The sequence below is a fragment of the Cnephaeus nilssonii genome, assembly GCF_951640355.1.
Source record: "Cnephaeus nilssonii genome assembly, chromosome: 12".
In the NCBI taxonomy this organism is placed as follows: domain Eukaryota; kingdom Metazoa; phylum Chordata; class Mammalia; order Chiroptera; family Vespertilionidae; genus Cnephaeus; species Cnephaeus nilssonii.
The window spans coordinates 51,760,239-51,786,920 of NC_137083.1; the positions used below are offsets into that span (position 1 = coordinate 51,760,239).

General features: G+C 44.5%; 2 protein-coding genes across 2 annotated transcripts; both read left to right on the top strand.

The window, feature by feature from the left end:
• Positions 1 to 4,158: 4,158 nt before the first annotated feature.
• LOC307107924 (putative inactive serine protease 58) lies at positions 4,159 to 10,981 on the top strand (the record flags this gene model as incomplete). The annotated part of the gene is made up of 5 exons (XM_079785472.1): positions 4,159 to 4,198; positions 6,640 to 6,778; positions 6,995 to 7,251; positions 10,606 to 10,745; positions 10,832 to 10,981. The coding sequence occupies 5 exons, from the start codon at positions 4,159 to 4,161 to the stop codon at positions 10,979 to 10,981; spliced, it is 726 nt and encodes a 241-aa protein (XP_079641598.1).
• Positions 10,982 to 19,166: 8,185 nt separating this feature from the next.
• LOC307107925 (putative DBH-like monooxygenase protein 2) lies at positions 19,167 to 26,377 on the top strand (the record flags this gene model as incomplete). The annotated part of the gene is made up of 13 exons (XM_079785473.1): positions 19,167 to 19,475; positions 20,318 to 20,464; positions 20,963 to 21,124; positions 21,363 to 21,446; positions 22,239 to 22,406; positions 22,581 to 22,683; positions 22,860 to 23,026; positions 23,339 to 23,430; positions 23,714 to 23,810; positions 23,947 to 24,006; positions 24,880 to 25,010; positions 25,732 to 25,846; positions 26,135 to 26,377. The coding sequence occupies 13 exons, from the start codon at positions 19,167 to 19,169 to the stop codon at positions 26,375 to 26,377; spliced, it is 1,878 nt and encodes a 625-aa protein (XP_079641599.1).
• Positions 26,378 to 26,682: the final 305 nt, after the last annotated feature.

Below are 26,682 nucleotides of genomic sequence, written 5' to 3' on the forward strand. Positions count from 1 at the left end.
ATACACTACATCTGTGGATGTATTGACTGTGAGTAGAAAAAAGAAGGAAGTGTCTGGGTTAACACCCAAATTTCTGACTTGGGCAACTGGGTAGGTGGTGGTTCTCAAAGAAAATATAAACAGAACCAATGCTTTCATGTATTAAGGATCAGGAGCATGGACATGAATTAGGAGAGATGAGGCATGTTATTTTGGCATCCTTGAAGGACATGTAGACCACCATTTCTAACAGACAGCTGGAGACAAAGCTCTGGATCTCAAATGGCACCTAGACAATGAAAGCTAGGGAGGCCTATATTTATGGGTAACAGTTGCAGACTTTGGTAGGATTTTGTGCTATTATGAAGAGTTCTGATGGGTGCTTAGTCCTCTCATAGTGGCATATAGTGGGGAGATGTACAGCATCCCAGACCCATTGAGCAAGATACCTAAAAATACAGAATTGAGAGGATTCCAAGTAACACAAAAGTTGGGGTTCAGAGTGCTTTTTGAGAGGCCATGGAGTTACATGTGTGGGGAGGGGGCAATGTGACATGGGTAAAGAGAAAGAGAGAGGGTCAGTGAGATGGGGGTAGAGAGAATCATGCCATTGGAAAAAGATACTCTGTAAAGAATGAAGAGGTTTAGAGAGCCATCTTATGAGGGAGACAGTGAGTCTGTGTGTCAGTACGGATTGCAGTGATAGGTTAGTTCTTGGACATTGATATACTCTGAGCCTGGATGCTTTTTATCCCCTACCAAAGTGCTCCCCAAAATAAATCTGGGTTCTGACTAAGACCCACAGCTTTATCCTCTCACATACACAAAAATTATCTCAAATTTGGACACTAGACCATTTCATTCAACTTTATTTTATAATCCTTCTCTAGCAGCCTCATTTCTAGTTGCTCCATGCTTTCTGCCTCTGATTCACTGCCCAACACTTCCTGCTCTGATCACTTTTTACAACTCTGAAATTATGTCTTCAATGCTTATTGGCAATCCTGTATTTCCCAAGTCATTGTCTGTGTAATTCTCCATAATGGTCATCCTTCTCTCTCCTCTAGCCTCAGTGCTCATCTTCAGCAGATGATCTCTGGGAGTAGAGAGCTGGGGAAACCATCAAAAAATACCTCATGCAATTTCCCACCACCCAACCTGCAAATAGTTTTTTTTCTTTCTTATTCATCCCCCCACCCCCACCCCCCGCTCCCAATCCTTCCTGGAAGTGAGGCCCACTATTTTTAGCTTCCATCTCCACCTTTGAAATCTGATTTCCTCATGGACTTGCTTTATTGATTATCTCTCTTTTGCCTCATTTTTCAACTCCCTCAATCTATTGACTTCTTCGGTTGCCATTTAAGCAAGATAAAGCCTCACCCATCTAAATTACAGAGCCCAAGGACATTCTCCCTTGATCTACTCTATCATTGCCTCCTCTGTCTTCTTCATAGGAAGTTCTTGACAATTACTGAAAGTTATGTTTTATAAAATTCTTCTCTTTCTCTATTCATACTCATATATATATATATATATATATATATATATATATATATATATGCTTTTCTCTCTTTTGAGCCCTGGTTCATCTTCCCAGTATGTCTTCCTTTGGTTAACTTCTACTCATCCTTCAAGCCTCAAGCATCACTTCCTCAAGGAGGTCTTCTTAACCTTACATGGGAAAACTTCTATGTGTTTCTCTCTCTCTCTTTACTTTCCTCATTGTCACATTCACAGTGGCAAGTCTTATCACACCTGTTTTCCCTATTAGTCTTTATGGTCTATGAGAATACAATTCTCATCTCTCTCACCATTAAATCATCAATATCTAATAAAATACCAGCACACAATATCCATATGTGTTAGTTTTCTATTGCTGCATAAAAGCCTTACTACAAATTGAACAGCTCAAAACATTATCTCACATTTTCTGTAAGTCAAGAGTCCAGGTATATCTTAGCTGGGTCTTTTCTTTAGGTCTAGGAAGGTTCCAGGGAAGAATTTGTTTCTAAGCTTATTCAGGTAGTTGGCAGAATCCATTCCTTGTGGTCCTCTGACACAGAACCTTCGCTTTTTACTGGCTATCAGCTGAATGCTGCCCTCAAGTCCTTAAGATTGTCCTTAGTACAAAGAGGCCACCCACACACAATTCTTTGCCAAGTGGGCTTTCTCAGCATGGCTGCTTGTTTCAAGTGGGAAGAATCTCTCTCATGCATACTATCAAGGTGGAGTCTTATATATAAGCATAATCATGGGGATGACATCACCTAATTTTTGTCATATTCTGTTTGTTAGAAGCAAGTAACAGGTACCACCCACACTCAAGGGGAGGCAATTGAGGATTATGCAGGGTATAAACATGGGCCTTCGGGTCTGTCTTCCACAACATTCAATAGAATTTTGTTAAATAATGAATGTATTGGCTCCTTATCTCCTACTAAGTAAAGACTTCTGACATCTTAAATATGCAAGGCTTATTTAATAAGGCTTGTCAGGATTGAATCCTTGCTTGTCTCTCCATCCAGCTCTTCACACTCCCCCTATAACACTCATAGTTCCACAAACACTCCATGTTATTTCACATGTTCATGCCTTTACAGAAGCCTTTCTTCTTTTTGAATTATTTTTCTTTTCTTTTGATGCCAGACAAGTTCCTTCCCTTTCTCTAAGCCCCAAGTGTAACTCTCGGTTGTTTTCTTACATACATTGTAGGTTAAAGAGGTGTCCTTAGCACTGTGCTCCAAGGCATTTACTTCCATTTTAAAAAATTTCTCCCAAATGTTACTATGAAAAATGTTAAATATACAACAAAGCAGAAAGAATTTTACAGTTTTTACCTATATACACACCACCTGAATTCTACCATTGAGAAACCTTATTGTTATTAACATCTTACTTTGGTTCAAAACAACTGATAAACCAATATTTGTGGGGGCCTGATGCGGTGGGGGCCAAACATGGCGGGGATCTCCCTTTTCCGCGTCCCGCGTGAAAAGAGAGATGAACGAACCGGTTCTAAGTGGAGGCGGCCAGGGATTGAGAAATATTAGAAATAAAGAGAGGACAGATAGATTTGAAAGCTGGGGCTGGGTGGATCTTTCTGTGCCTGGCTGAGGCCACAGAACAGATCCAGACTGCAAAGCTGAGGCTTTATTTATACTCAGGGACAAACAAGGCAATTAACAATGTTCTTGTAAGTTTCACTTGTTTTGGCAGCACTTGCTGCCCCTCCCACAGCCCACTAGCTACCCAGGAAAGATCTAGGGATCAGTTACAGGATCAGGCTTAATTATGCTGGGAGGGGTCTGCCCTCCAAATGAACTTGTTTGTGATCCTGCCACAGGTAAGTCCGAGGCTTAACCCTATAACCGCTTCCTACAGTGGCGTTAGAAGTTTAAGTTTAAATAATTTGGCTCTCAAAAGAAATTTCAATCTTTGTACTGTTGATATTTGGCTCTGTTGACTAATGAGTTTGCCGACCACAGCACTAGGCTATAAGCTCTTTGAAGGCAGAAAGTGTCTTCACATTTAGGCAAATTCAATAGTAAGCACAGAGCCTAGCACGAGTCAGATGCACAATATAAATTATGGGCTGGCTGGTTGACTAAATAAATGGGAGAGTAGTGACATGAAGGAAAGGGCTGATATATCTGAGGAGGTAGGTATTTAACATCAGGCAGAGGGGTTGAGGTCAGCACAAATGCTTGGTTATAGCCACTGGAGATAAATATCAAAGGCATACAAACAGGAGGTAGCATCACATAGATGGGTGGGGCCAGTATCCTGCATGCAGTTCACAGAGGGATATGGTTTCAGAGTTTCACAAAGGAGGGACCAGAGAGAAGGAGGCTATGGACAAACTGTAAGCTTCAACAGCTCTCAGATTAGGTACTTTTTAATATGATAGCAAAACACTGATCTATTCTCTACTATGTCAAGGACCAAGTCACCTGATCTCTGTTCTTCTTCTTCTGACACTTGATACCATCACCTACTCTGACTGACAAGCACTTCTTCTGGAACTGAATCCTGCCATTGAAAGAATTAAGATGACAATTTTTCTCAGCCCTTTCTTGCCTTATCTTAATTAAACCTTTACTCTCTCTCTTTCTCTTCTCTTTATCCTTTCCAGAGACTCTGAGTTGAACTTCATCCTTTGAAAAGGTTTCTGACATCATTATGAAGTTTATCCTCTTCTGGGTGATCTTGAATCTGCTTCGTGAGTGTTGGCACATTTTTCTTTACTTGCCCAAGATAAATCCCGGGGGAAGCATGAAAGGTGGATAAAGATAGGAACAACATTTCAGACTACAAGTGTAGGCTTGATTCCCTCTCCCTCACTGCTGCCACCATCCCCACCAGGTTTCCTCCTGTGACACTGCCTGTCTGCCTCACCTCAGGCTGACTGTTGTATGTTTTTGGAGGTGGCATGGACATTGGAACCCCAATTCCAGACCTGCTCCTAAGGAAGAGTGAGAGCTGACCCTGAGCCTGTCTAGGACAGGATTGATTTTGGTATGAGGTCTTGTCCGGGCATGGTTCCAATATTCAGGCAAACCCCTGGAGGTAATCATAAATCCCCTTTCTCTCACATGCCACATTCAATCTGTTTGGAAAATTTAGTTGAATACATATTCTAAATAAATCTGAATCCAATAATATCTTATCACCTCTACTGCTCACCATGGGCCAAGCCACCATCTCTTGCTTGGATTATCAAATGATTCTAACAGGCCTCTCTGCTTTATACTCTTACACTCAACTTTATACTCAACACTTCTCCATAAGGAAATTATCATCAATCATTCACCACACATCACACATCCCATTTCACTCAGAGACAAGTCCACGTCCTATAAAGCTCTGCATCACTTCTTTGGCCTCTCTCCTTTCCTGCTCTTCCCCTCACTCACCATGCCAGCCACATTGGCCTCTGTTGTTGTTCCTTTAACAGACATTAGGACTCTTCTCCAGCTGTTTACTCTGCCTAAATCCTGTTACCCAGGTATCTGATTATCTCCCTTCCCCAGCTTCTTTCTACTGTTCATCTCTCATGTCCATGAGATTTACCCTGACTACGGATATAATACTGCACAGTGCCCCCAACACACACACACACACACACACACACACACACACACACACACACACACCTGCTACTTCCTTCCCCTCTTTCCTTGTTCTACTTTTGTTCCAAAACACTAATCATCATCTAACATACTGTCTCATTTACTTGTGTATTATGTTTGTTATTACTGAATGTCTCCACTCATTAGAATGTATGAGAGCAGAGATATGTGTCTGTATTTTTCACTATATAGCCCAAGCACCTTGAACAGCCTGGTACCACTAGATACTCAATGTTTTCTTTTTGAATGAATGGGTGATTTCCCTCCTTAGACTCTGTTAGTATTTGGTCTGTTCTTTAAATGGCACATTTGTTCTCCCTTACATTGCTGTTGGGAGGACAGGATGAGATTGGTCAAAGCATTCTAAAACTGATAAAAATAGTTAAGTTCTTCAAGTGTTAATTTAACATATGTCCACTAAATTGTGGAAGGTATTTGAGAAAGCTAGTGTTTTCATTGGAATAATACGTATTGATGACTGAAAGGGAAAAAAACCTTTTATCTTTTGAAATAAATATGTTTCTATCATCTATATATAATAATAAAAACATAATATGCAAATCGACCAAACAATGGAACAGCAGAACGACCATCCAGACGACCTCCCAGACGACCTATGACATGCACTGGCACCAGGCCAGCCAAGGCGGGTGCAATGTGTTTGGTCAAGGGGGCCCTGCAATTGCCTCACAATTGCCCCACAGAGGGAAGCCCAGGCCACCCTCTGCGGAGTGATCGATTGGGGGGACAGGGAGGCTCCGCAATCAATTGCCCCAAAGAGGGAGGCCCAGGCCACCCTCTGCCAGGCCACCCTCTGCATGGCAATCTATTGTGGAGCCCCGGCCAGGTGGGCAGGGCCTCCCTCTACAAAACCATCAATCACAGAGCTATGTGATCAATTTCCCTGCAGAGGGAGGCCCAGGCCACCCAGCTGGCAGTGCTGCAGTGTGTGGGGCCTCCCTCTGCGGGAGGATCTATCTGGGGGCCCCCGCGATCCATCACCCCACAGAGGGAGGCCTAGACCACTGGCCAGCAACGCTGTGGCAGGTGTGCAGGGCCAGCCAAGTGATCGCACCCCATGCTTATCGCCACAGTGGGAGGTGACTGGTGGCAGGGGACGGGGGATGGGGGGTGGGGGGGAGTGGGAAGGGACAGTGCTGCACAGATGGCAAGCAATGGCAGTGGCAGGGGAGGGGCCAGCTGTGGGCAGCCAGGGGAAGGAAAGCCCTGATAGGCCCTGATCACTGGTCAGGCCTAGGGACCTTACCCAAGGGGTCCCAGATTTCGAGAGGGTGCAGGCCGGGCTGAGGGACAAACCCTCCCCACCCCCCGTGCATGAATTTCATGCACTGGGCCTCTAGTTTTCTTAATATTTTTCAACAAAGTAAGCCAAATTACAAATTCAGCTTACAGTTGAAGATATTGGAGAGAAGGATAGGGAAATTTGGGTCTATTAAGTAATTTTCCTTGTTTTTTCAAGTGATCTCTGGAAAAAAACCTCAGAATTTCCTGTCTATGCTTCTCTTTCCAGGTGCTTTGGCCTATGACCCAGATTACATACATGACATCACTCCCCCCTATTTGGTCTATTTGAAATCTGATTACTTGCCCTGCACTGGAGTCCTGATCCACCCCCTGTGGGTGATTACAGCTTCAAGCTGCAACTTACTGTGAGTAATAAGGCCCCAATGCCCCTCTATTCTTGGGGTGTTCAGGTTGGGAACAGACCCCTGCCTGAGACTGATTAATTAAATGGGATTTAGGGAGGCCTTCTGGGGATGTTCAGTAATAGAGAAATAAGTCTGTGGGGAGGAGCTAATAAAGGGCCAGAAGGATGGATAAGCCATCTCTGTTAAGTCCTCTCAAGAACACCCATCTTGTTCCAGGAATCTTAAGGTGGTATTGGGGGTTACAAACCCATCAAGCCTCACTGAACAAGATGTACAAGTGGTTGGCTATTCGAAGATGATTAATCATCCGTACTTCTCAATCACTTCTATTGAGAATAACCTAATGTTGATCAAGTTGGAAAGATACATTGAAGTCAATGACTACGTGAAACTGGTCAGCCTGCCCAAAGAACCTCCCAGAGAAAACACTATGTGCATGGTCTCCACCTGGGCTTACAACATATGTGACATCTGTGAGTGACCCCAAGATCATCTCTCGGAATCAGACATGCTTCTATCTCTTCTCTACTCTTGGCTTCTACGATTTTCCCAGTTCTTTCTTTTAACCTCTTTATCCATCTGTTTTATCTCCTTTACCCTCTCCCTGAACCTCACTCAGGGAGTCCTTCAAGCCTTTTCCTCCACTGTATCTTTCTATCATCTTTGCTTTCATATAAAATAGAAGTGGTGTTGGTAGAAAGAAGACATTTGTATTCTGGTCCTATTTTGCTGTGTGATAATGGGCCACTTCACCATGGACCCTCTTAACTCTAAAATGTGGCTTAACCTATATTAGATGTTTTCAAACTATTCTAGGCAATCCAGAAAATTGCCTTTAAATATCATTAAATAATACTTATGTATTAAACATAAGGTGCATACATGATATTGTGCTTAATCAGGCAGATCTTCCTGGTGCAAGATTGTGATAGACATAAATAATGAAAAGTTTAAGAAAAATATTTCTGAAACATTTTGAACTGGTGATATTCTGAACATTCTCTCATGTATTCAGCAAATCAAAAAGTGACTCTCATGATTTTATCAGTATACGTCTCTATATGTAATTTGAAACCACCAAACTACATGTTCTAACTCAACTTTCGTCTATGTCACACTTTTCAAATTCCATTAAAACACACACACACACACACACACACACACACACACACACACACACACACAACTTTGAGTACGCTAATACAGCTTTCTCTTGGCTAAGTTTTGTGCCTGTCAACTGCTTATCCCATTCCAAAATTTTCATTCAAATTCTATCAACTGTTTGTAGCTGTGAACCAAGATAGTGAATACTGGGGAAGGGGAAAAACTGATCAAGTATAAGAAAAACAGAACTATGATATTGTCCCTTAGGAAAAACTATTGATTGAATTTTACTCATGAGTAACTTATTTGAGTATATTTAATATACATCAGACACTAGAAACCATAGTATGGGAGGAGAGTCATTTTCAACAAGCCTGTCAGGTTACTTTCATCCTCCCACTGCTACTTTTTTTTCTAGAAGCAAGAGGTGGCTATACACTTATCCTAGTAATCCTGCCATCACTGCAGCCTTTTTTAACTGCTCTTCAGTCAATACCTTCACACCTTGGGCTACATTTTTTTTTAACATATTTAAAATTAGAAATTCTTATTTCCCTGGCTTTATTGAGGTATAATTGACAGATAAACATCTCATATATTGAAGGTGTATAATACCATGTTTATATATATATATATATATATATATATATATATATATATATATATATATAGTGATGCCCCAATCAAGATAACTATGTTTTACCTTACATATTTACTCTGTGTGTGTGTGTGTGAGTGTGTGTGTGTGTGTGTGTGTGTTTTGAGAGCATTTACTATCTATGCTCTTAGACAATTTCAAATACACAAAAATATAATATTATATACTACAGTCACCATGCTGTGCATTAAATTCCCAGAACTTCTTCATCTTATAACTGAAAGTTTATACCCTTAGGTCAACATACCTCCATATGCCCCACCTCGAGCCTCAGCAACTGCCCTTCTAGTCTGTTTCCATGAGTTCAGCTTGTTTAGATTCCACACTTAGGGAAGATCATACAGTATTTGAATTTCTGTGTCGAGCTTATTTCACTTATTGTAATGTCCTCTAGACAAACAAAAATTCTTTGTCCTTTGAGAGTCAATTTGAGTTTTGAAAATAGGCAAACGTCCATCGGCTGAGCAGTATGTCTGATTCATTTTGGTTGCCAAAGACCAGTGACTTACACAAAAAAGTGCAGTTTATTTTTATCTGGCTCATGAAGTAGTGAAGTAAGCATTTCTTAAAAATTCTTTCCCATTTATGCAATATGCTGTACACCTTGAAACTAATACAAAATAATATTTATTGTAAACTGCAATTAAAAATATTCTTTACATTTTTAAAAAATGCATTCCCAGAAGAAATGCTGAGCCATACCATTATTGCTGGACTGGAAAATAAAACAAAGAGCATCAAACATTTTCTTTTCAAGAATGAATATACCATTTCCAGATAAAGAAATTCAAATAAACACAATCCCATTAGAAAAACAAAATAAACAACTTTTCCCAATGAAAACTCCTTGGCAAGAATACCTAACATAAATATTAATATTACTTTGTTCTTGTTTATCTCATTCTGTTGCACTGAAAAAAAAAACACCCACAAAAACTTTGTCATGAGTCTGCACAGTCCACAGTATTTGCAAACCATTGATATAAAGGAAATAACTTGAATTAGAAATCAAGAGACCCACTTTTAAGTTCTTTAGAGAACTTTTTAATTCTCATATTATAGATTTAAGAAAATCACTTTTTGAGTTAATTTTTTGAGCATATACTGGATTTTTTTATCTGACAAATGAAAAACTAAGCATAGAGCTCTCTAAATTCCTTTAAGCTCAAAATAGACATATAGTTTAAGGGTACAAACTTACAATTAGTAGATAAACAAGTACTGGAAATCTAATGCATAATATGGTGACTATAAACAACAATATTGTATTATAATCCAACTTGCTAAGAGACTAGATCTTAATTATTCCCACCACAAAAAATAAATTATAATTATGTGACATGATATTGATTCTAACTATTGCTACAATGGCAATCATATTACACTACATAAACATATCAAATCAACATGTATACCTTAAATGTGCACAACAGTTCAAGTCAAATATATTTCAATAAATTAAAAAGGAGTCAGTGGTCCTAACCAGTTTGGCTCAGTGAATAGAGCATTGGCCTGCGGACTGAAGGGTCCCAGGTTCAATTCCGGTCAAAGGCCATGTACCTTGGTTGCAGGCACATCCCCAGTAGGGGTGTGCAGGAGGCAGCTGATTGATCTTTCTCTTTCATTGATGTTTCTAACTCTCTATCCCTCTCCCTTCCTCTCTGTAAAAAATCAATAAAATATATTTTTTTAAAAAGGAGTCAGTGATAAATTTAAAATATGGGACAAATAAAAAATATGAAAGCTAAATAAATTAATTAATCTTCATTTCACAGGACATTCTTTAAATGTTTAATTTTCCAGAAAATTTTTAAAGTAATTTGTTTCATTTCATTGCAGAGATCAACTTCCAAGAGTTTAATCTATTTTGTAAGGAGATAGACATTTGTATCATGAGAAATTGTTAATCTGATACTTTCCTGTTGTCCTAGCTGCCACAGTTCTAATTTCTCTCAGTATTTGGCCTCTTTTCCTTTCTGCTGGGAGAAGAGGAAATATGTTGAAGAAGAGGGAAAGGAGAAGAGGTTTGGTATCTGAGGACGTTTTACTTCTCTCTTTCCTATAGCAAAGGACCCTGACTCACTGCAGAATGTGAACATCTCTGTTATCTCCAAGACTAATTGCCGCAATGCCTATAAAAGTTATGACATCACACAAAGTATGTTGTGTTTGGGCATTGTGCCAGGAAGAAGGCAGTCCTGCAAGGTAAGCTACTCTCAATACCTTCCTGTTCCCATTTTGTTCCAGTGCCTTTTGCCAGAAAGATAACCCAGTTTCCTTTTTCCTGGCAGGAAGTCACAGCTGCCCCAGCAGTCTGCAATGGGATACTTCAAGGAATCCTCACTTTTACGGATGGATGTGTTTTGAGAGCTGATGTTGGCATCTATACCAGAATCTTTAACTATGTACCCTGGATTGAAAATACAATCCGAAACAACTGAGCTCCCTCAGCAGGAATTCTGGACCATTTGACTCAGCCTGTACCCATGTCCAGCCTCACAGCAAATCTAAATAGACTCCTTGGGTTCCATCCTGCATACCTGTCTCATTTCTGCCCAACAGAGAAGGTGACTTGTACATACCTGTACTGTGACTATATGCGACAACCCTCCTACTTCCCCTGTCAATGAAGATGGCAAACTCAGTACCCCTTAGACAGTCAAAGTTTATGAAATGGGGATGGTGTTCTCTCTAACAGATTGACTTATTGTGGGGGGGAAAAAGCCACTCGATAGCCATTTGGGGTGACAAAATGCCTACTACTTGCATTGAATTAAACATGTGCAACTTACATATGCCATTGGGGAAAGAAAGTCTGATAAGAAATGGGATAAATAGAAGTAGAGGTCAGAGAAAAGGGTGTAAGAAGGGAGGCTCTGGGAGGTATTGCACTTTGTTTCTCCTTGTCCATCCAACTCTCAACACCAGGCATAGATTCTGGTCATTCATTCTGCAGGATTCTGCGTATGGACTTGAGCCATGAGAGGTTAACACAAAGGCTGACTGGGGGCTTATGACATAAGAAGTTACATCAGTAAATCTTGTCCTCTCTAAGTTTCTAAAACCTCTGAAGCAGTGAGGCCTAGCTTGTTAAAAGGCAACACTTTGTATATGGATTATTAAGTGCAATTGTGAGAACTTTGCCTTTGTATAAGTTATTAACTGAAATTTTAGCTTTGGTAGAAATAGATGGTTTTTGCAGGCAAATTGAGATTTCTTCCAGCTTGAAATGGTGCTAATATTTCAATAGGTCATACTGATGTCTTATAAGTTCAGATGATTCTAGATGATGAAGCATATGTTAAGGGCACTGAATTCCATGGGCATCAGCTTGATGTATAATCACTGTCATTGTAAGGTGACTTCCTCAGTTGAAAAATACATTCCTTTTGTTGTGTGGAATATATGTATTCAAGGATGATGGGGCTGGGAGTGATGATGACAAGGGAAAGAAAATCCAAATCTAGAATATGTCATTTTCAGTGTGGACAAAGAGCATAATGCAAGGGGCCCACCTACTACCACCTGGCTGGTGGGATACCTGGAGTACAGTAATAGATCAGGGCTGAGGTTGGTCACTGACATGGCCAATGCAGTCTTCAGCAGTGGCGGGAAGCAGGTGAGCCAGGCAAGAAGTCCCTGCATGTGTCCCTTGTGGTCCCAGTGTTTCCTTTGTTTATAAAGCCATTTAGAAAAACACTTGGAAGAATGAGAAAGAATTTCAGAGCAGACCAGCTTGTCCATCTGATTATGAAAGTCTTTGCAAGTGAGAGCATTCTGGTGAGAATTCCCATTGGATAAAATTATCCTCCTGCTCAAGCTGACCCTGAAAATCCATACTACATAATTATTTCCCAAGCATTTCCTCCATCACGCTCCTTCTGAGCACCTGCCACTCCCAAGAAATGCATATACATTTGACCTCAAGAAAGAGAACAACTAGATATGTTGATTAAATTTCTGTCTCCTGAGAAGATTTCTGTTCTCTTATTTTCTTCAGGGCATCCCTCTGAGAGGTCTTAATATCACAGAAGTACACATGCAGTTGGTAGCAATATATTAAACAGAACCATGCATAAGCGAGGTGAAGTCTTTTCAGTTCACCGAGGGAATAACATAATCCACTCAATCACAAAGCAAGTACTGTTTGTTAAGTATAATATAAAATGTCAATTCCAATTGAAAAAAAACATAAAAAAATTTTTAAAAACAAAACATTCTCAGATTGGATCACAAAGCAAAAACAAGTGATAAACAATGGATTAAAAGGTATGTCAGTAAAACAACAAAAAGTATTGTTTGAACCCCTAGCATCCATCAGTCTAGGAGGGCTAGTTTAAGTACCTAGGGCCTCGGCAATAGTATTAATCTCAGTTTATGGTACAAATGAGCGGAACTGCATCTGGGAAATCTCCAGGTAGGTCTCAGGGACTGAGGTAAAAGGGAACCCATCAGATCAATGGTGGCTTCCATCACTCCAGCAGAGGGCCTCAACTTACCTTTAAAAGCTGGTTGCCCAGGGCCTGCCATCTGCTCTGTATTTAATAGCGTCTTGGTGGACAAGGACCTTCCAGTGACCGTGTTCTCCAACAGGGGTACCCTTCCTGGAGGACTGAAAGGACACAGGTATCACAATGTGTCCAGGACTCTGGGCCGGGCTCTGCGCTGGACTCTAGACTGCCTCCCGTTACTGTCTTCCTCCAGAGCCGAGCAGGTTTTCACCACAACACCTGAGAGGAGGCTGAGAGAGGACCAACACCTGTGACAGATCACAGCCGCCCCCCACCCCCATCCCCCACCCCCCACCTCCCCCCTGTCTGTGCGGAGCTCGGAGAACTGTGGGCCGGTGGCGCCCCCTGATGGAAAAAACTCGCCTCTCTATACAAGTGCTGAGGAAAGGGTGCCTGGCAGCCCCTGGGCACCACAACCACCCACCCCTCCTTTAGCGACTGAGTACCTTTGAAATGCCTTCTCTTCGCTCATTCCCACCTGCACCACAGTTACCTGCTCACTGGGGATGCAGCAGCTCTGAACTAGAAGCAGAGTGGCTCGGCTACTACAGCCCAGCCTGCCTCCCATCTTTGCAGAGGCCTCAGGACCTGGCCTCTCCCACAATGCACCTCCCAGCGGTGGTTCCCGGATGTTTGCTGGGGTCTGGCCTCCTAGCCATGCCCTGCTCTGACTCCAGGTGCAGACCCGGCTCTGAGCCACGGCTTTTTGAAAGGCGAGTATTGGGTAAGCCCTCCACGGTGGATTCCAGATCCCGGTCCTCTCTAGGATCTCACTTTTAAAATGATCAACCTGAGACTGGGGTGTGAGAAGCTGAGAATGGGGATCTAATTGGAAAAGTGGGTGTTTACTTGTTCCAGGGGTGTGAGTGGCAGGTCCACAGATTGATATATTCATTCTCCCCTTTTCTGAGCTCCCAGATTCCTCCAGGTCTCTTTGGAGCACCCTTGTGAGCGTTGAGACTGGTAATAAAATGCCGTATGCTGGAGCTAATGCTAATTAAGAGCTTCCAGTGTACCTGTACCTTATGCTTTATCTTTGCAGGGGCCCTCTGAGCTGAGTAGAGTTGCTGTCTGTACTTTACAGACACCGAAACTGCTGTTCAGGGAGATGCAGTCTTCCCCGCAGCTCACAGGTGGCAGAACCAAGGTCTGCAGGTGGTCCAGACCTGTGGTCCATCGCTGTGCTATGCAGGCCGCGTTCACCTGCGGTAAAGAGGCCAGAAGGGAGGATCTGGGGCGGGGACAAGCAGGCTTGAGGTGCTGTGGGGCAGAGGAGGAGGAGCTTGGGTCCGTGGGTGGGAACTGAGCGCGGTTTTTATTCATCTGTCCAAGGAGGGTTTCTCACTGTGTCTTTGCTGCAGGTGCAGTACAGGGTTCTGCCCTGGGTCACATTGGCCACCTGCAGCCTCAGCTCCGTGTCATCGACCCGGGTGGCCTGGTAATCCGCTCCAGGAAGGGATATGACCTCCTTGTCCCCAGAAAACCGCAGACTGGCCAGCACCTGGAGTTGCCCCTGGAGATCCTGTTGGTACCAGCTCATATAGGGGTACTGGGCATCCCTCAGGAAGCAGCTCAGGGTTTCAGCCTGTCCCCGACGTACCAGGGCCCACCTGGGCCTTTGCTCCACCAAGCTCGCATTGGCACCTGAAATACATAGACAGGCCAGGCTGGAGGTCCTGGGGGTGAAGGTCACCCCAGAAATAACTAGGACAGGCAAATCCTGAAGAGGAGGTCCCATGAGCAGTATTGATAGGAGACACCTGGGGACAGAAAGGATTCTTTCTCAGGGCAAGAGGCTATGCCTGGGAGTATCTGGGCCAGGCTGGGATCCAGGAGCAAACTTTCTGTGCCTCCTGGTGCCCCAGTGACCCAGCTCTCTTTCCCTCCATCCACCCACTGAGTGGCTCTCTCCTCCTGCCATCTGACCTGTGCTCAGGGCAGCCATAAGCACCCAGCCCCACAGAAGGGAAAGTGATGCCATTTCCTGGCCCCTGGGGTCCTCTCCGATGGCAGTGGGCCAGGGGGCAGTGTGGGACAGGGCCAGCCAGGCAGGAGCACAAGACCCTGGCCTGTAAGGAGGCAATTAGTGGCCGACACTCTCTGAGCCTGAAACTCAAAAGGGAGTGGCTTTTCCAGGAAACACAACATCTTTCTCATCTTCTCACTGAAGCTCAGACCTCAAACTGGAGAGCGTTTCCTTCGTCTGGCGCCAACCCCCACTCCACACATGCAGTCACACATCCCCATGGTCCCCGGGGGTCTTTACTCACTGGCCCTGCACCCTCTCCTGTGTCCCAGAGTGTCCTAGAATGGTGCTTCTGAACTGTGCCTCAAACCTTTGCAAGGAATTAAAATGCCTCAGTGCAACCAAAAGACCTTGGAGGTTAAATAAGGACTTCCCTCCTCCCCCATATGCTTCGTATGTGGGCAGAGGCTGCTGCAAGGCCACACTGGGCCTTAGACAATAGATGCTCATCTCCAGTTGCCTGTGTTTCCCTCTGTAAGGGGGAATACAAACTCAACATCAGAGCTTAATTCTCCCAGTTAAAAGTAACAAAAGAGACTTCCCTCTCCATTTTCTGAGAGCATTTACTTTAGAAAACTTGTAAGTTCTTTCTCTGTCTCTTTGAAATGTACCAGTATATAAATCTTTTTAAAAGCTAAACAATTCTTGCCAGGGTCAAGACCCAGAGATGTCTTTCTCAAAGCCCTGCAAGCATCTCTTGGAAATATAACCATCAAGGAGAATGAGCCTAAACTCAATTTAGAGCAGACATCACACTGGAAGCTGTAAATAACTGTCGTAAAGTTATGCCAAGTTTATTTTTTCTTTAGATAAAAGTGTTTAGCAAACATAGAGGGACATCCTGGTTACCAAGGGACTCTAGGATGAACTATGGATTAGCAAAGGGTCCTGTCAAGTCCTCTCATTTGAGGTCCAGTCATTGCTTCTCTTGAGAGCATGTGTGTAATGGGTTCTGCTGGCCTATATAAAAGGCTAAGATTTCTTTGTCTTGGCGATCTCTGAAAGAAATGCCTGAGATGTGTCACCTTCTGATTTAATGCTTATTCAATAATAAATGTTTTTTCTCTCCTGCCTTTGTGACAAGATTCTGAATTGGGAGGAGATTTTTGTCTTTAATTATATTTTCCCAATGATTCATAGTGCTGCCATTACCTAGTGGTGTGACTTTGGACCTCAGTTTCTCCATCTATAAAATGGAGATAATAATGAAAGTTATTTCATAGGGATAAATGGATTAATATATGGAAAGTTCTTAGAGCAAAGCTTGACACAAAGTAAGCCCTTTGTAAAGTGGACTTTTATGCAATGGCAAATTTCAAATTCAACTAAAATATGATAGTTTTTATCTTTCTCTAAACATCTATCACTTAACCAATAGAGATTAAAATCACAAGTTCTCCTAACTTTTTGCATTAAGAGGACTCATTCTTCAGAAAGTTTAGAAACCAATGATCTGGCAAATTAGATTTAAAATAAGGCCCCATATCTACCATCTCTCCAACCTCAGCATTTTACAGACAACAGTATGGAGAAGCAGAGGGGGTTAGCAGTTGAACCTCACTATTTCAAGACTTGAAACTGTACAATATTCAAGTCAATGTTCCAAGTGGGTGTCTGCCCATCACAGTCACTTGATAAATGATGGAGGGAACTAGAGCAGGGCAAATCTGCAGACCCATGTCCCTGGAAAGTCCCCACATCAGGGCCCAGCAGCAGCTGGCACCTGGGGGTTTACACCTCCCAGATTCACTAATATTTTTTTTTTAATCTTCGGAAGTTGTAATACATGCAATAGGGTTCCCATGGTTTTGACAAAGGATCCATTTGGTGGCAGCATAATACAATTTATAATTCACTTGTCTTGCTAACTTTGAAACTGTGTTTCTCTTGATTTAAGAAAAATAGATTTTCATTATACAATTTTGTGCATAAAGTGACTTCATTGATTTTTTTTTTTTGCATCACCCTATTTCAAATCTAATTGTGCACAAAATGTCAATTGCACTACTTTCTAAATACTCATGTGTTGATTCACTTTTGCCTTTTGTTCCATTACTGGTTCCCACCTCGTTACCCCAGAGATGGAGAGGGATGAAGCTCCAGGAAGCAGTGCCCAAATCACATATCCTGAATACCAGAAAAATGCACGAGCCAAGAGAGGTGTCCTCACCCAGCAAGCCACGGGCATTTAATTCTGAGCTCTCAGTGGAGAAAGTCTCTCTGGGGGTTAGATGGTAAAAGGAAAGGGGGCTGGGAGGAAAGTGTAACTGGGGAACAAAGAAGGAAAGGGAAAGAAAGGCCCCTGGGAAGCCAGAAGGTGCCCAGACACAGATTCCCTGGCTAGCAATGGCTGACTCCAGCTCTTTCCTGTGACACTACCTCCTCCTAAGGCCAGCACTGAAGCTGAGCTGGACAGATTGCAGGATAAAGGATCCTGGGCACATCTCAGTTTACTAGGCTGGCTGTCCTGTCTCCCTGCCGTCCCCTCCCTTTGCCTTAATCCCCAAATGTGATTGGGATCAGAGTGTCTCGGATACTCCTGTTATCTCTTACCTGAATTCCTGCTCCTCAAGGTCATTGCCTCCCCAAGCTCCTCCTCTGATTTTGGCCTGGCTCCCAACCTAGGCCAAGGTAAGCCTCTTTCTTCCAGATGGCTGCCTAGCTACCTACCTTCTCCCATGCTCCGAGTTTGGCATTATGGTTGCCCTCCTAAGAGGGAGAAGAGTATGCATGCTCTGAATGAAGGCATAAACGGGTGTTTCAGTTCCTGTCCACCTTCATTTGAACTGCATTCCTGTGGGGAGGAGCCTGTCCATTGTCTAATGGAGGAAGGACACTGGAGGTGAAGAGGTCAATGAGGTGTTTTCCTGCTCCAGATCACCTGTGTCCAACCCTGGAAAGAAAGAACTTTGATATAAGGGTGAGAATTTGGACCACTCCCAAAGAAGCAGTCAGTGATGACACCAACTCCATCCAGGACGAGCCATGGTGGAATGTACAGTGGGGGCCAGTGCCCTGTTGGTATCTGTGACTTAAGGGACTGCTAGAGAGAGCACTGGCCTGGAGGCAGGGCCCTGTGTCCTGATAGCTCTGCCTGGACAGTGACCAGGCACATGCATTATTCATGTTACCCTTGGTGTTTCTGTTTCCTCATCTAAACATTAAGTGGATTGGAAAATTTAGTGGATCTAATATCACTTTTTAATCTCGTGTTCTAATATTCTAACTTTTTTTTTCTGGCCGTTTATTGTTTGCACAATACCAGTGGGGATGCTGGACCAAGCCTCCAGTGGAAGTCCCTGTAGGTTTCCTGGGAGGAAAGATAAAGCACAAAGCCTCTCAGAGGCAAGTTCATGTTTATCCCCATTCTCTCCCTCTGCTTCCCCTCACCTCCTCCTCCTCCTCCTCCTTGCTCCTCCCCAGGAATGTGCAAAAACTCAAAGCTGCCCAGACTCGCCCACCTGAAAGCTGATTATGGCTCCTTCACCTCTACATGTCCTTCCAGGGATTAGCAGCAAAAGACTGCCACAGGAGATGGAAATCATAGCCTTCCCCTAACAACTCCTCTCCTTCCTGCTGGACTGGGGGGCAGGTTCAAAGGCACTCCCACCACACCTCTGCTTGTGCCTGTTTTTATATAGAGAAAATGCCCATGAAAACTGGGGTTGGGGACATATGCCAGAGGACAGAGTGCTCAGTAAGGACATCCAAGGATCCAGGGATGTGGAGAGGGGGAGAGAAAAGGGGAGGGAGGAGAGGAGAGGAGAAAAGAACAGATGAGAGGAACTAACCCTCCCTTGATTCTGTAAGGTCCCCATTGGCAGGACACTAGCATGAGGTTGGGTGGAAGAGTCTAAAAGATTTACTCCTGAGAATTTCATAATAAGTCCCCAGTCCAGGGCAAAAGCAATATCCTCTGCACCCTCTTTGGACACCTCATCCCTCCAGGGTTATGTAAGTGGCACCACTCTGAGCCCAGGGGATGATCAGATCAGAAGAACCCCAGTCTGTCCCTCCCCTATGGCATGGTGCCTAGCCAGGGAAAGCACATATAAGTCCATACTTATTGAGTGTTCACCTGCAGCGGAGATGCTCCAGACCCCAGGAGCCATGGCCTGTGACCTTCTCTTCAGGCTCCTTCTACTTATGGTTCTGGCAGCCCCCTCCCAAGGCAACCGCCTTGGCCCCACATCTCGATTGCGTTATTCCAGGTTCCTAGACCCTTCCAATGTCATTTTCCTGCGCTGGGACTTTGACCTTGAGGCTGAGATGATCACTTTTGAGCTCCAGGTCCGAACAGCTGGCTGGGTGGGCTTGGGAGTCACAAATGGCCATACCTTCGTGGGAGGCGATCTGGTTGTTGGAGGAGTCTTGCCTGAGGGCAATGTCTATTTCTCGGTAAGTTGGAGGGTGACTTTCTTCCAAGGATGAGGGTCTCTGGCTGGGGTTCGGGATGGCTTTGAGTCCAGGAAGGATCCACATTTTCCAAACATGCAGGCACACTCCCAGAACACCAGCTGGCTGCTGACCTCTCCCTACAGAAATGGCCATTGGAGAGATTCAGTCTACGTCTTTGGACTCCATGTCCCTAGGTGCTAAGGAATGGACCACTGGACTGAGAGAGTCCTGTCCCACATGTCTGCTAATAGCCCACTTAATGCAGGTCACAGGGGAGAGTCACAGCTGTTTGAGACAGTCTTCCTCCTCAGTTTCCTTCCAGCTCCATCAGGTACACCACAGCCCAAAATAGTCTAATCATGCCACAGAAGCATTTGTAGCTTAAAATTGTTTTGTACTTTTGAGTAACCAGGCATCGCTCCGAATTCTTTGCATGTTAAACCTCACAGCATCACTATGAGGTGGATGATTATTATCCCATTTTACAGACAAAGAAGCAGCTCATCCATCTCCTGCATTGATATAGGAAGCCACAGGACAGGATGAATAACATAGAGAGTTCAGAGAGTAAGTGAGCTTTCAAGGGTTAGAGATACAGGAATATTAGGATTGATGGAGGTGAGATTTGAAACTGAAGTCAAGCAAGGTGGTGAAACTCGCATCAGACATTGTCCGTCCCTCTGCTCCAAGGTTCCATCCTTAATTCCCTGCTCTGTCCTAGGAGCAAAGTACATAATAAAGAAGCCCTTGGTTCTGCTAAACTAGTATCATAGGGGAGCTAAAGGGATACTGACTTCTCTTGGGACTCCTGGTTCTTATCCTTGACCTTCAATGGACCCCAGGATCAGCACCTGGTGGATGAAGACACCCTGGAGGCGGACGGGAGTCAGGATGCTAAGCTGCTGAGGCTAACAGAAGATGGTGTCTATACCACCATGCTTTTCTCCAGGCCCTTCCGCTCCTGCGACCCTCATGACAAAGACATTACGGTAAATTAAGGAGGGGAGAAAAGTATTTGAGCACAGACTGCTTTTTCTTCTGGGGAGTTATAGTCACCCCTATGCTGTAATGGCCATGCATCTCAGGTAGCCAGTCACAGTTCCTAGGACTTCTATCTTCATTTCAATTGTGCCTACTCTTAAAAGCCACCAGCCCTCTATAGCATGACTTCCCACTGATTCAGCAGCTCCCCCTCCTCAGCCTTCCTCTTGTGAAGTACCCTGTCTGATTTCATTGAACTTTAGAGTGTCATTTACCAGATGTGGACACAGGCATAGAGAGGGAATAAGAGAGGGTATGTGCCTTGCTCAACATTTCCAACAAGTTGGCCTCAGAGGCAGAACTAGGACCTGACTAGCTCTCACCCCTGAACCTGAAACTCTTTCCATCCCACTGTGTAGACATGAGCAAGTGGTTTGTATTGGTCCTTGGGTGTGTGCAAAGGGTTTCTCATGGGTGTAGCATCTCAATGCCCCTGACTCCCCCAGAGCGACACGGTGAGGGTGCTGGCCGCCTATGGCCTGGATGACATGCTGAAGCTGGACCCGGAGCGTACTTTTGTCAAGTCCATCTTCCTGCTACAAATACTCCACCCAGATGATCATGATGTACCTGAGGACACAATCATCCATGACTTGGAGATCACTGATGTAAGATCACATCCAGCCTCCTCCAGCCCCCTTCCCATCTTCCCAGTCAATCCACACCCTCCTCTTGTACTCAATACTCAGTACGTTCCTAGAATTGAAGTTTCTCTGACTTCTCTCAGACCCTGGAGGATGGCCAAACTGACCTTAAAGTGGACACTCTTCCATTCTCTGTCCCTTTCCTTGATTCTCTGGGAGCCTCACTCCCACCCGACCCTAGCCTGTGTGTGTCTCTCTCCAGTTCCTTATCCCAGAGGATGACACCACGTATGCCTGCACCTTCCTCCCTCTCCCCATCGTCAGTAAGAAACATCATATCTACAAGGTATGGCGAACCAGACAATGGGACACTGTCAAGGCAGTTGAGCAGCTCAGTGGATTGGGAGGGGATGATGTCAATCAGACAATTGCTGGAAGGAAGCAGAAGGGAAGCAGTGGGGCTAACATGGGGCCAGGCTAGGTTTGGTGGACATGGTAGTTTCATGATTTCCTGAACCCAGAACTATAGCTCCCAGCGCTGTTTCACTCCAGCCCCACGATGCATCTGAGATTTTGATGAAGTTCATGAATTCCTAAGTTTGCAAAGAACAAAATGTAAGCCCCACCCCAGCCCCAGAATTGTACTCTTAGCCCAGGAGGAGGTGTTGGCTGGGAGAGGCATGGCCAAGAGCTAGAGGGAACGCAAACTTGGTCACCTGATTCCACATTTGGGTGGTTCCAATTTTGATTAAATAAATAAAAGTATGATCTTATAGTAAGTAGCAAAAGTGTGGGAGCCATATTTTCTTTAGAGAAAGAATCCAACAAGAAGTGGTTTCCTGCTCAAATATCACAGACTAATGAGGTTAGTAAGGGAAAGGCTGAAGTCATGGGCATTAGCATGCTGTGCTCTCAGAGGTTTGAAAAGGGTGGAGGCGAGAGATGAGTCAGAGTTGAGGGGGAAATGACAAGTTAGGGAAGAAAAATACCAGAAAAAATGGAAGAGAAAGAAAATCGGAGAGAAGCAGGGAATGGGTGCAGTTTTATTTGGGGAAGGGGAACATGGAGAATAAGACTTGATAAGACTTGACATAGAGGATCGTGACTATGCTTTGCCCTCCCTCCCCCCCCTCCTCAGTTTGAGCCCAAGTTGGTCTCCCACAACGAGACGATGGTGCATCACATCCTTGTGTACGCCTGTGGCAATGCCAGTGTTCTGCCCACGGGCATCAGCGACTGCTATGGGGCTGACCCCGCCTTCTCCCTCTGCTCCCAGGTCATCGTGGGCTGGGCTGTCGGGGGCACAGTGAGTCCTGTGATGAGGAGATAGGTGGCTAAGGGGTGCATGCTGTTGGGAACTGGGATTGCTGGGCTGATGAAGGCTGGGAGACAGGGAGGTCTGGGATGGGTCCCTGCACCTAGCTCCCAGCCTGCACCTAGCTACAGTCTTTCTTGCTGCCCAATTCCCTTCATTCAACAGAGTTACCAGTTTCCAGATGACGTGGGTGTCTCTATTGGGACCCCCTTGGACCCCCAGTGGATCCGACTGGAGGTTCATTACAGCAATTTTCACAACCTTCCTGGTGAGCATCTGAGCATTTATGGAAGAAGAGCTGGGCAGGCTGTCTGATGCCTCTAGGAATTGGGAAGATGTCTTGGGATGTGTGCTGACTCCTTTTGCTAACAGCTTTCCTGGGCCTCTTTCTCCCCATGTTGTGAACTCCTCTCCTGCCTTATGTGGTTTGCCTTTCTGCACCAGGTGTGCACGACACCTCGGGGATTCGAATGTACTACACAGCACACCTGCGCAAATACGACATGGGAGTCCTGCAGCTGGGCTTCCTCACGTTCCCCATCCACTTCATCCCCCCTGGTGCTGAGTCTTTCATGTCCTACGGACTGTGTAAGACAGAGAAGTTTGAAGAGGTGAGGCTGGGAGGCTGGGAGGTTCCCCATCACAGATCTGGTCTGATCTACAGCACACACAGCCTGCACCCGACACTTGGACAATGACTACAGCCTGGTGCACAGGAAAATCACTAACTGGGATTATGCAAGGGATGGAAGGAGTCAGGGCTTTGGGGACAGGGGAAGTGGGGCAGGGATTGGGGACAGGTAAACACTAAAGGGGTTCATATCAGTTATGAGAGAAGGTGTCAAATATTAAGGGTGGAGAATCAAGGGGCAGGGCAAGATGAGAGTTCTTAATTAACCAGCTGCCTCTCCTCCCTGTCACAGATGAATGGGGCCCCAGTGCCTGACATACAGGTATATGGCTACCTGCTCCACACCCACCTGGCTGGGCGGGCTCTGCAGGCTGTGCAGTACAGGTAAGGGAAGAAGGCATGGATTTGAAGCTTTCCTTTGTGCATGTGGGAATAAATCTTAGAAACAGTTATTTATTCTGTAGTATAAGTTTAAGAGTAAGGAGGAAACAGAATTATCCACAGAGCAGAGAAGCCTTGAGGAAGACTGTGGAAGGAGGAGCTTTCTTGTTTTATGAACAATCTATACCCACAGAGTGATGCCCCACACAGCTTCTTTATTGATAGACACCCTCCCCACTTCATCCTCCTCACCTTATTCCTATCTCCTCCCTTTCTCTCCCTCCAGAAATGGAACACAACTCCAAACAATCTGTAAAGATGACTCCTATGACTTCAATCTGCAGGAGACTCGAGATTTACCTCATCGGGTGGAGATCAAGCCGGTGGGACCCCGGGGGAGGCACGGCTGGTGTCAGGGACAGGCAGGCTTAGGGCACATTAGTGTTAGCCAGGATAGTTCTAAAACTGGTCCAGTCTCTCTATGTCTTACTTTTGGCCTCTGTGTTTCACTCTAAATAGGGAGACGAGTTGCTAATAGAGTGTAACTACCAGACACTGGACCGAGACTTCTTGACTTTTGTAAGTAGCTCTCTCCCCGCATAGTCACCATGACAAACGCATGGACTTGAAGCTTCATTGCCTGGCTTTGAATGCCAACACAATCATTAGTAGCTTTCTAACTGTAGGCAAGTTATTCAAGTTCTTTGTGTCTTAATTTTCTAATTTATAAAAGAATCAACAATATTATTTATTGCATAAGTATTGTGAGAGTTGATTAATACATGTAAAGCATCTAGGTCACTGTCTGACATGTAACAGATGCTCAGTTAGAGTCAGTTATTGTTATTATGGTCACAAGGAACCCCACCCATATTGTGTGTAAGGAATGGTTCCAAGCTTGTCAGATTCAAAAGGAGTTGCTTGCTACTGAGGAAGAAAACACTGCTCTTAAAATGATTCTAATACAAGGTAGAAAGTGATATGCATCATTAGAATAGAATGGAGATAATGTACTAGAAAATTCATAGGGAAAACCCTAAGGTCTCCCTACAGTGATGAGAGCATGTGACATATTTGAGTGGGTCCTGAATTAGATGTGTACTGATAGGAAATTCTGGAGAAGCTCCTGAGGGAGTGGCTTTAAAGAAATTCAATATTTTGTCTTATCTTCTCAAACCAAGACAGTGGCAATGGAAATATAGAGGAATTGAAAGATATGTGAAATATTTCTTTGGAAATGACATGAATAACTGTCTACCAACTGGAAATAGAGAAGGAGGAAGGAAGAGTTGTGGTGAAGAGTGGTAAGGATCAGTGAATTAGCTGGAGGTTAAGGAGAAAGGAAAACAGGTTCATTGGTAAAATGGCTACCTAAACCATTTCTGCCTGCCTTGTTCTCTCTGCATGCCTCTGTATCTTTGTCTCTCCATCTGTCTCCCTCTTCTTTTCCAGGGGGGTCCCAGCACCATTAATGAGATGTGCCTCATCTTCCTCTTCTACTATCCCCGGAACAACATCTCTAGCTGCATGGGGTACCCTGACATCATCTATGTGGCCCATGAGCTGGGGGAGGAGGCATCAGAGTGAGTCATCCTGGACCATAAAATCCTCAAGTGTGATCTCTAGAAGTGAGATCACTGATCACTTATGTACAAATTCTCGGTCTGCCTTTTTCTCCTATATTACCTGATTCAGTCAGACTATGTTTACTTTCAGGTAGAGGCCCTTCATTAGTTGGAGGTAAGGGTTCTCTCTGAGACTTCTTTCCAAGAATGCACATCTGTGCAGATACACCCCATTTCACATATAATTTTAGGGCATTTACAGGTTCCCTAAAGTTACTCCACCAACATCCTTAGACTTCATGGCTCTCAGATTAAGAACCACTTCTTTAAAGAATCAGATGTTTCTCTTTTTTTACTCTTAAAAATCCTATCTCTAAGTCCTAATGATAATTCTCTTTCTGCCAAACTTATGATTATTTCATCCTATATAATAAAAGGCTAATATGAAAATTGTCCCTTTGACTGGGAGTTCAAACAGAGGACAGGGCTGGCTGGTCAACCTCCTGAATCCCCTCCCCCCAGCAGGCCCAGCCTGATCTCCCTGGTCAGGTGGCTGGCCGGACCCCACCTATGCACCAATTTGTGTACCAGGCCTCTAGTTGATTTATAAGACACTCCTTACAGTTTATGCTGACATGAAACTGGTGCTCACAAAAGTGAGGATATTTCATACACCATTGTCAAGGCTTTAAGTTGACCCTAAACTATTGTGTCTCCCACCCTGCCCCTGCCCATGAAGTTCCATGGAAGGCATGATGGCCATGAACAATGTTGAGTGGACCCTGGAGAACATTAAGAAGGCTGAGAAAGCTTGTAAGGAGTCCCAGCAAACCGTGATAATAAAGACCATTGACGTGAGTGTCTTAGGGTTAAGGATGGAGGGATATGGGGTGGTATTGGGAGAAGCCAGAATTAGAGAAGAATGAGGGAGGTGAATGACAAAAATAGGAACGCTAGATCAAGGAAGAAGAAGCCGATGCAGCAGAAAGTTGGACTTATGCAGCTCTGAGTTGTGGGTTGGGATTGGAGTCTCCCAGTTAGTGTGTGAGGCTGCAAGGACTGGCATAACTAACTAAGGTCCAAAGAAAGGAATCAATGTGGGGAGGCTTCTACCTTTGTCCATTTTTCCCCTTCTCCTGCAGGAAGTAGTGGGAAACACAACAGGCTGGATTCCAGAAATCATCCCTACACCTAGGGGACCCTGTTTGGAGTCATCAGGAGGCAAAGTGGAGCCCCAGGATGAGACCCCTGCAGGTTTCAGGGCTGCGCCAATGGCCCTCTTGGCCTCGGGCAATGCTACCCCAAGGCACCTCCCCATGGCTGCCCTCTTGTTTGGGCAGGGGGCCTTCTTTTGGCTCCTTGCTACCCTGCAGGCTGGAATCTGACACTGTCTCCTCATGTCAAATACCCAGTCCTCCTCTCTGCTATCAAACACAGAAACTCCCCTCTTTTAGCTCCCAAAATGTCCCCCATCTGTGTCCGTTCCCATGGCCCAAGTCAGGACACTGGCAAGCCTGGCCACTGTAATACTCCATAAGGTTCTTCCATGACAAGCTATGCAATTCATCCTTGAAAGCTTCAGTAGCACCAGTGGGACTACAGGTTTTCTGACAAAATCTGGATCTAAGTTTGGATGTGAGGTCTGAGAAGTCTGATGCTCCATCTCACTCAAGGGGATGCCACATGGGAA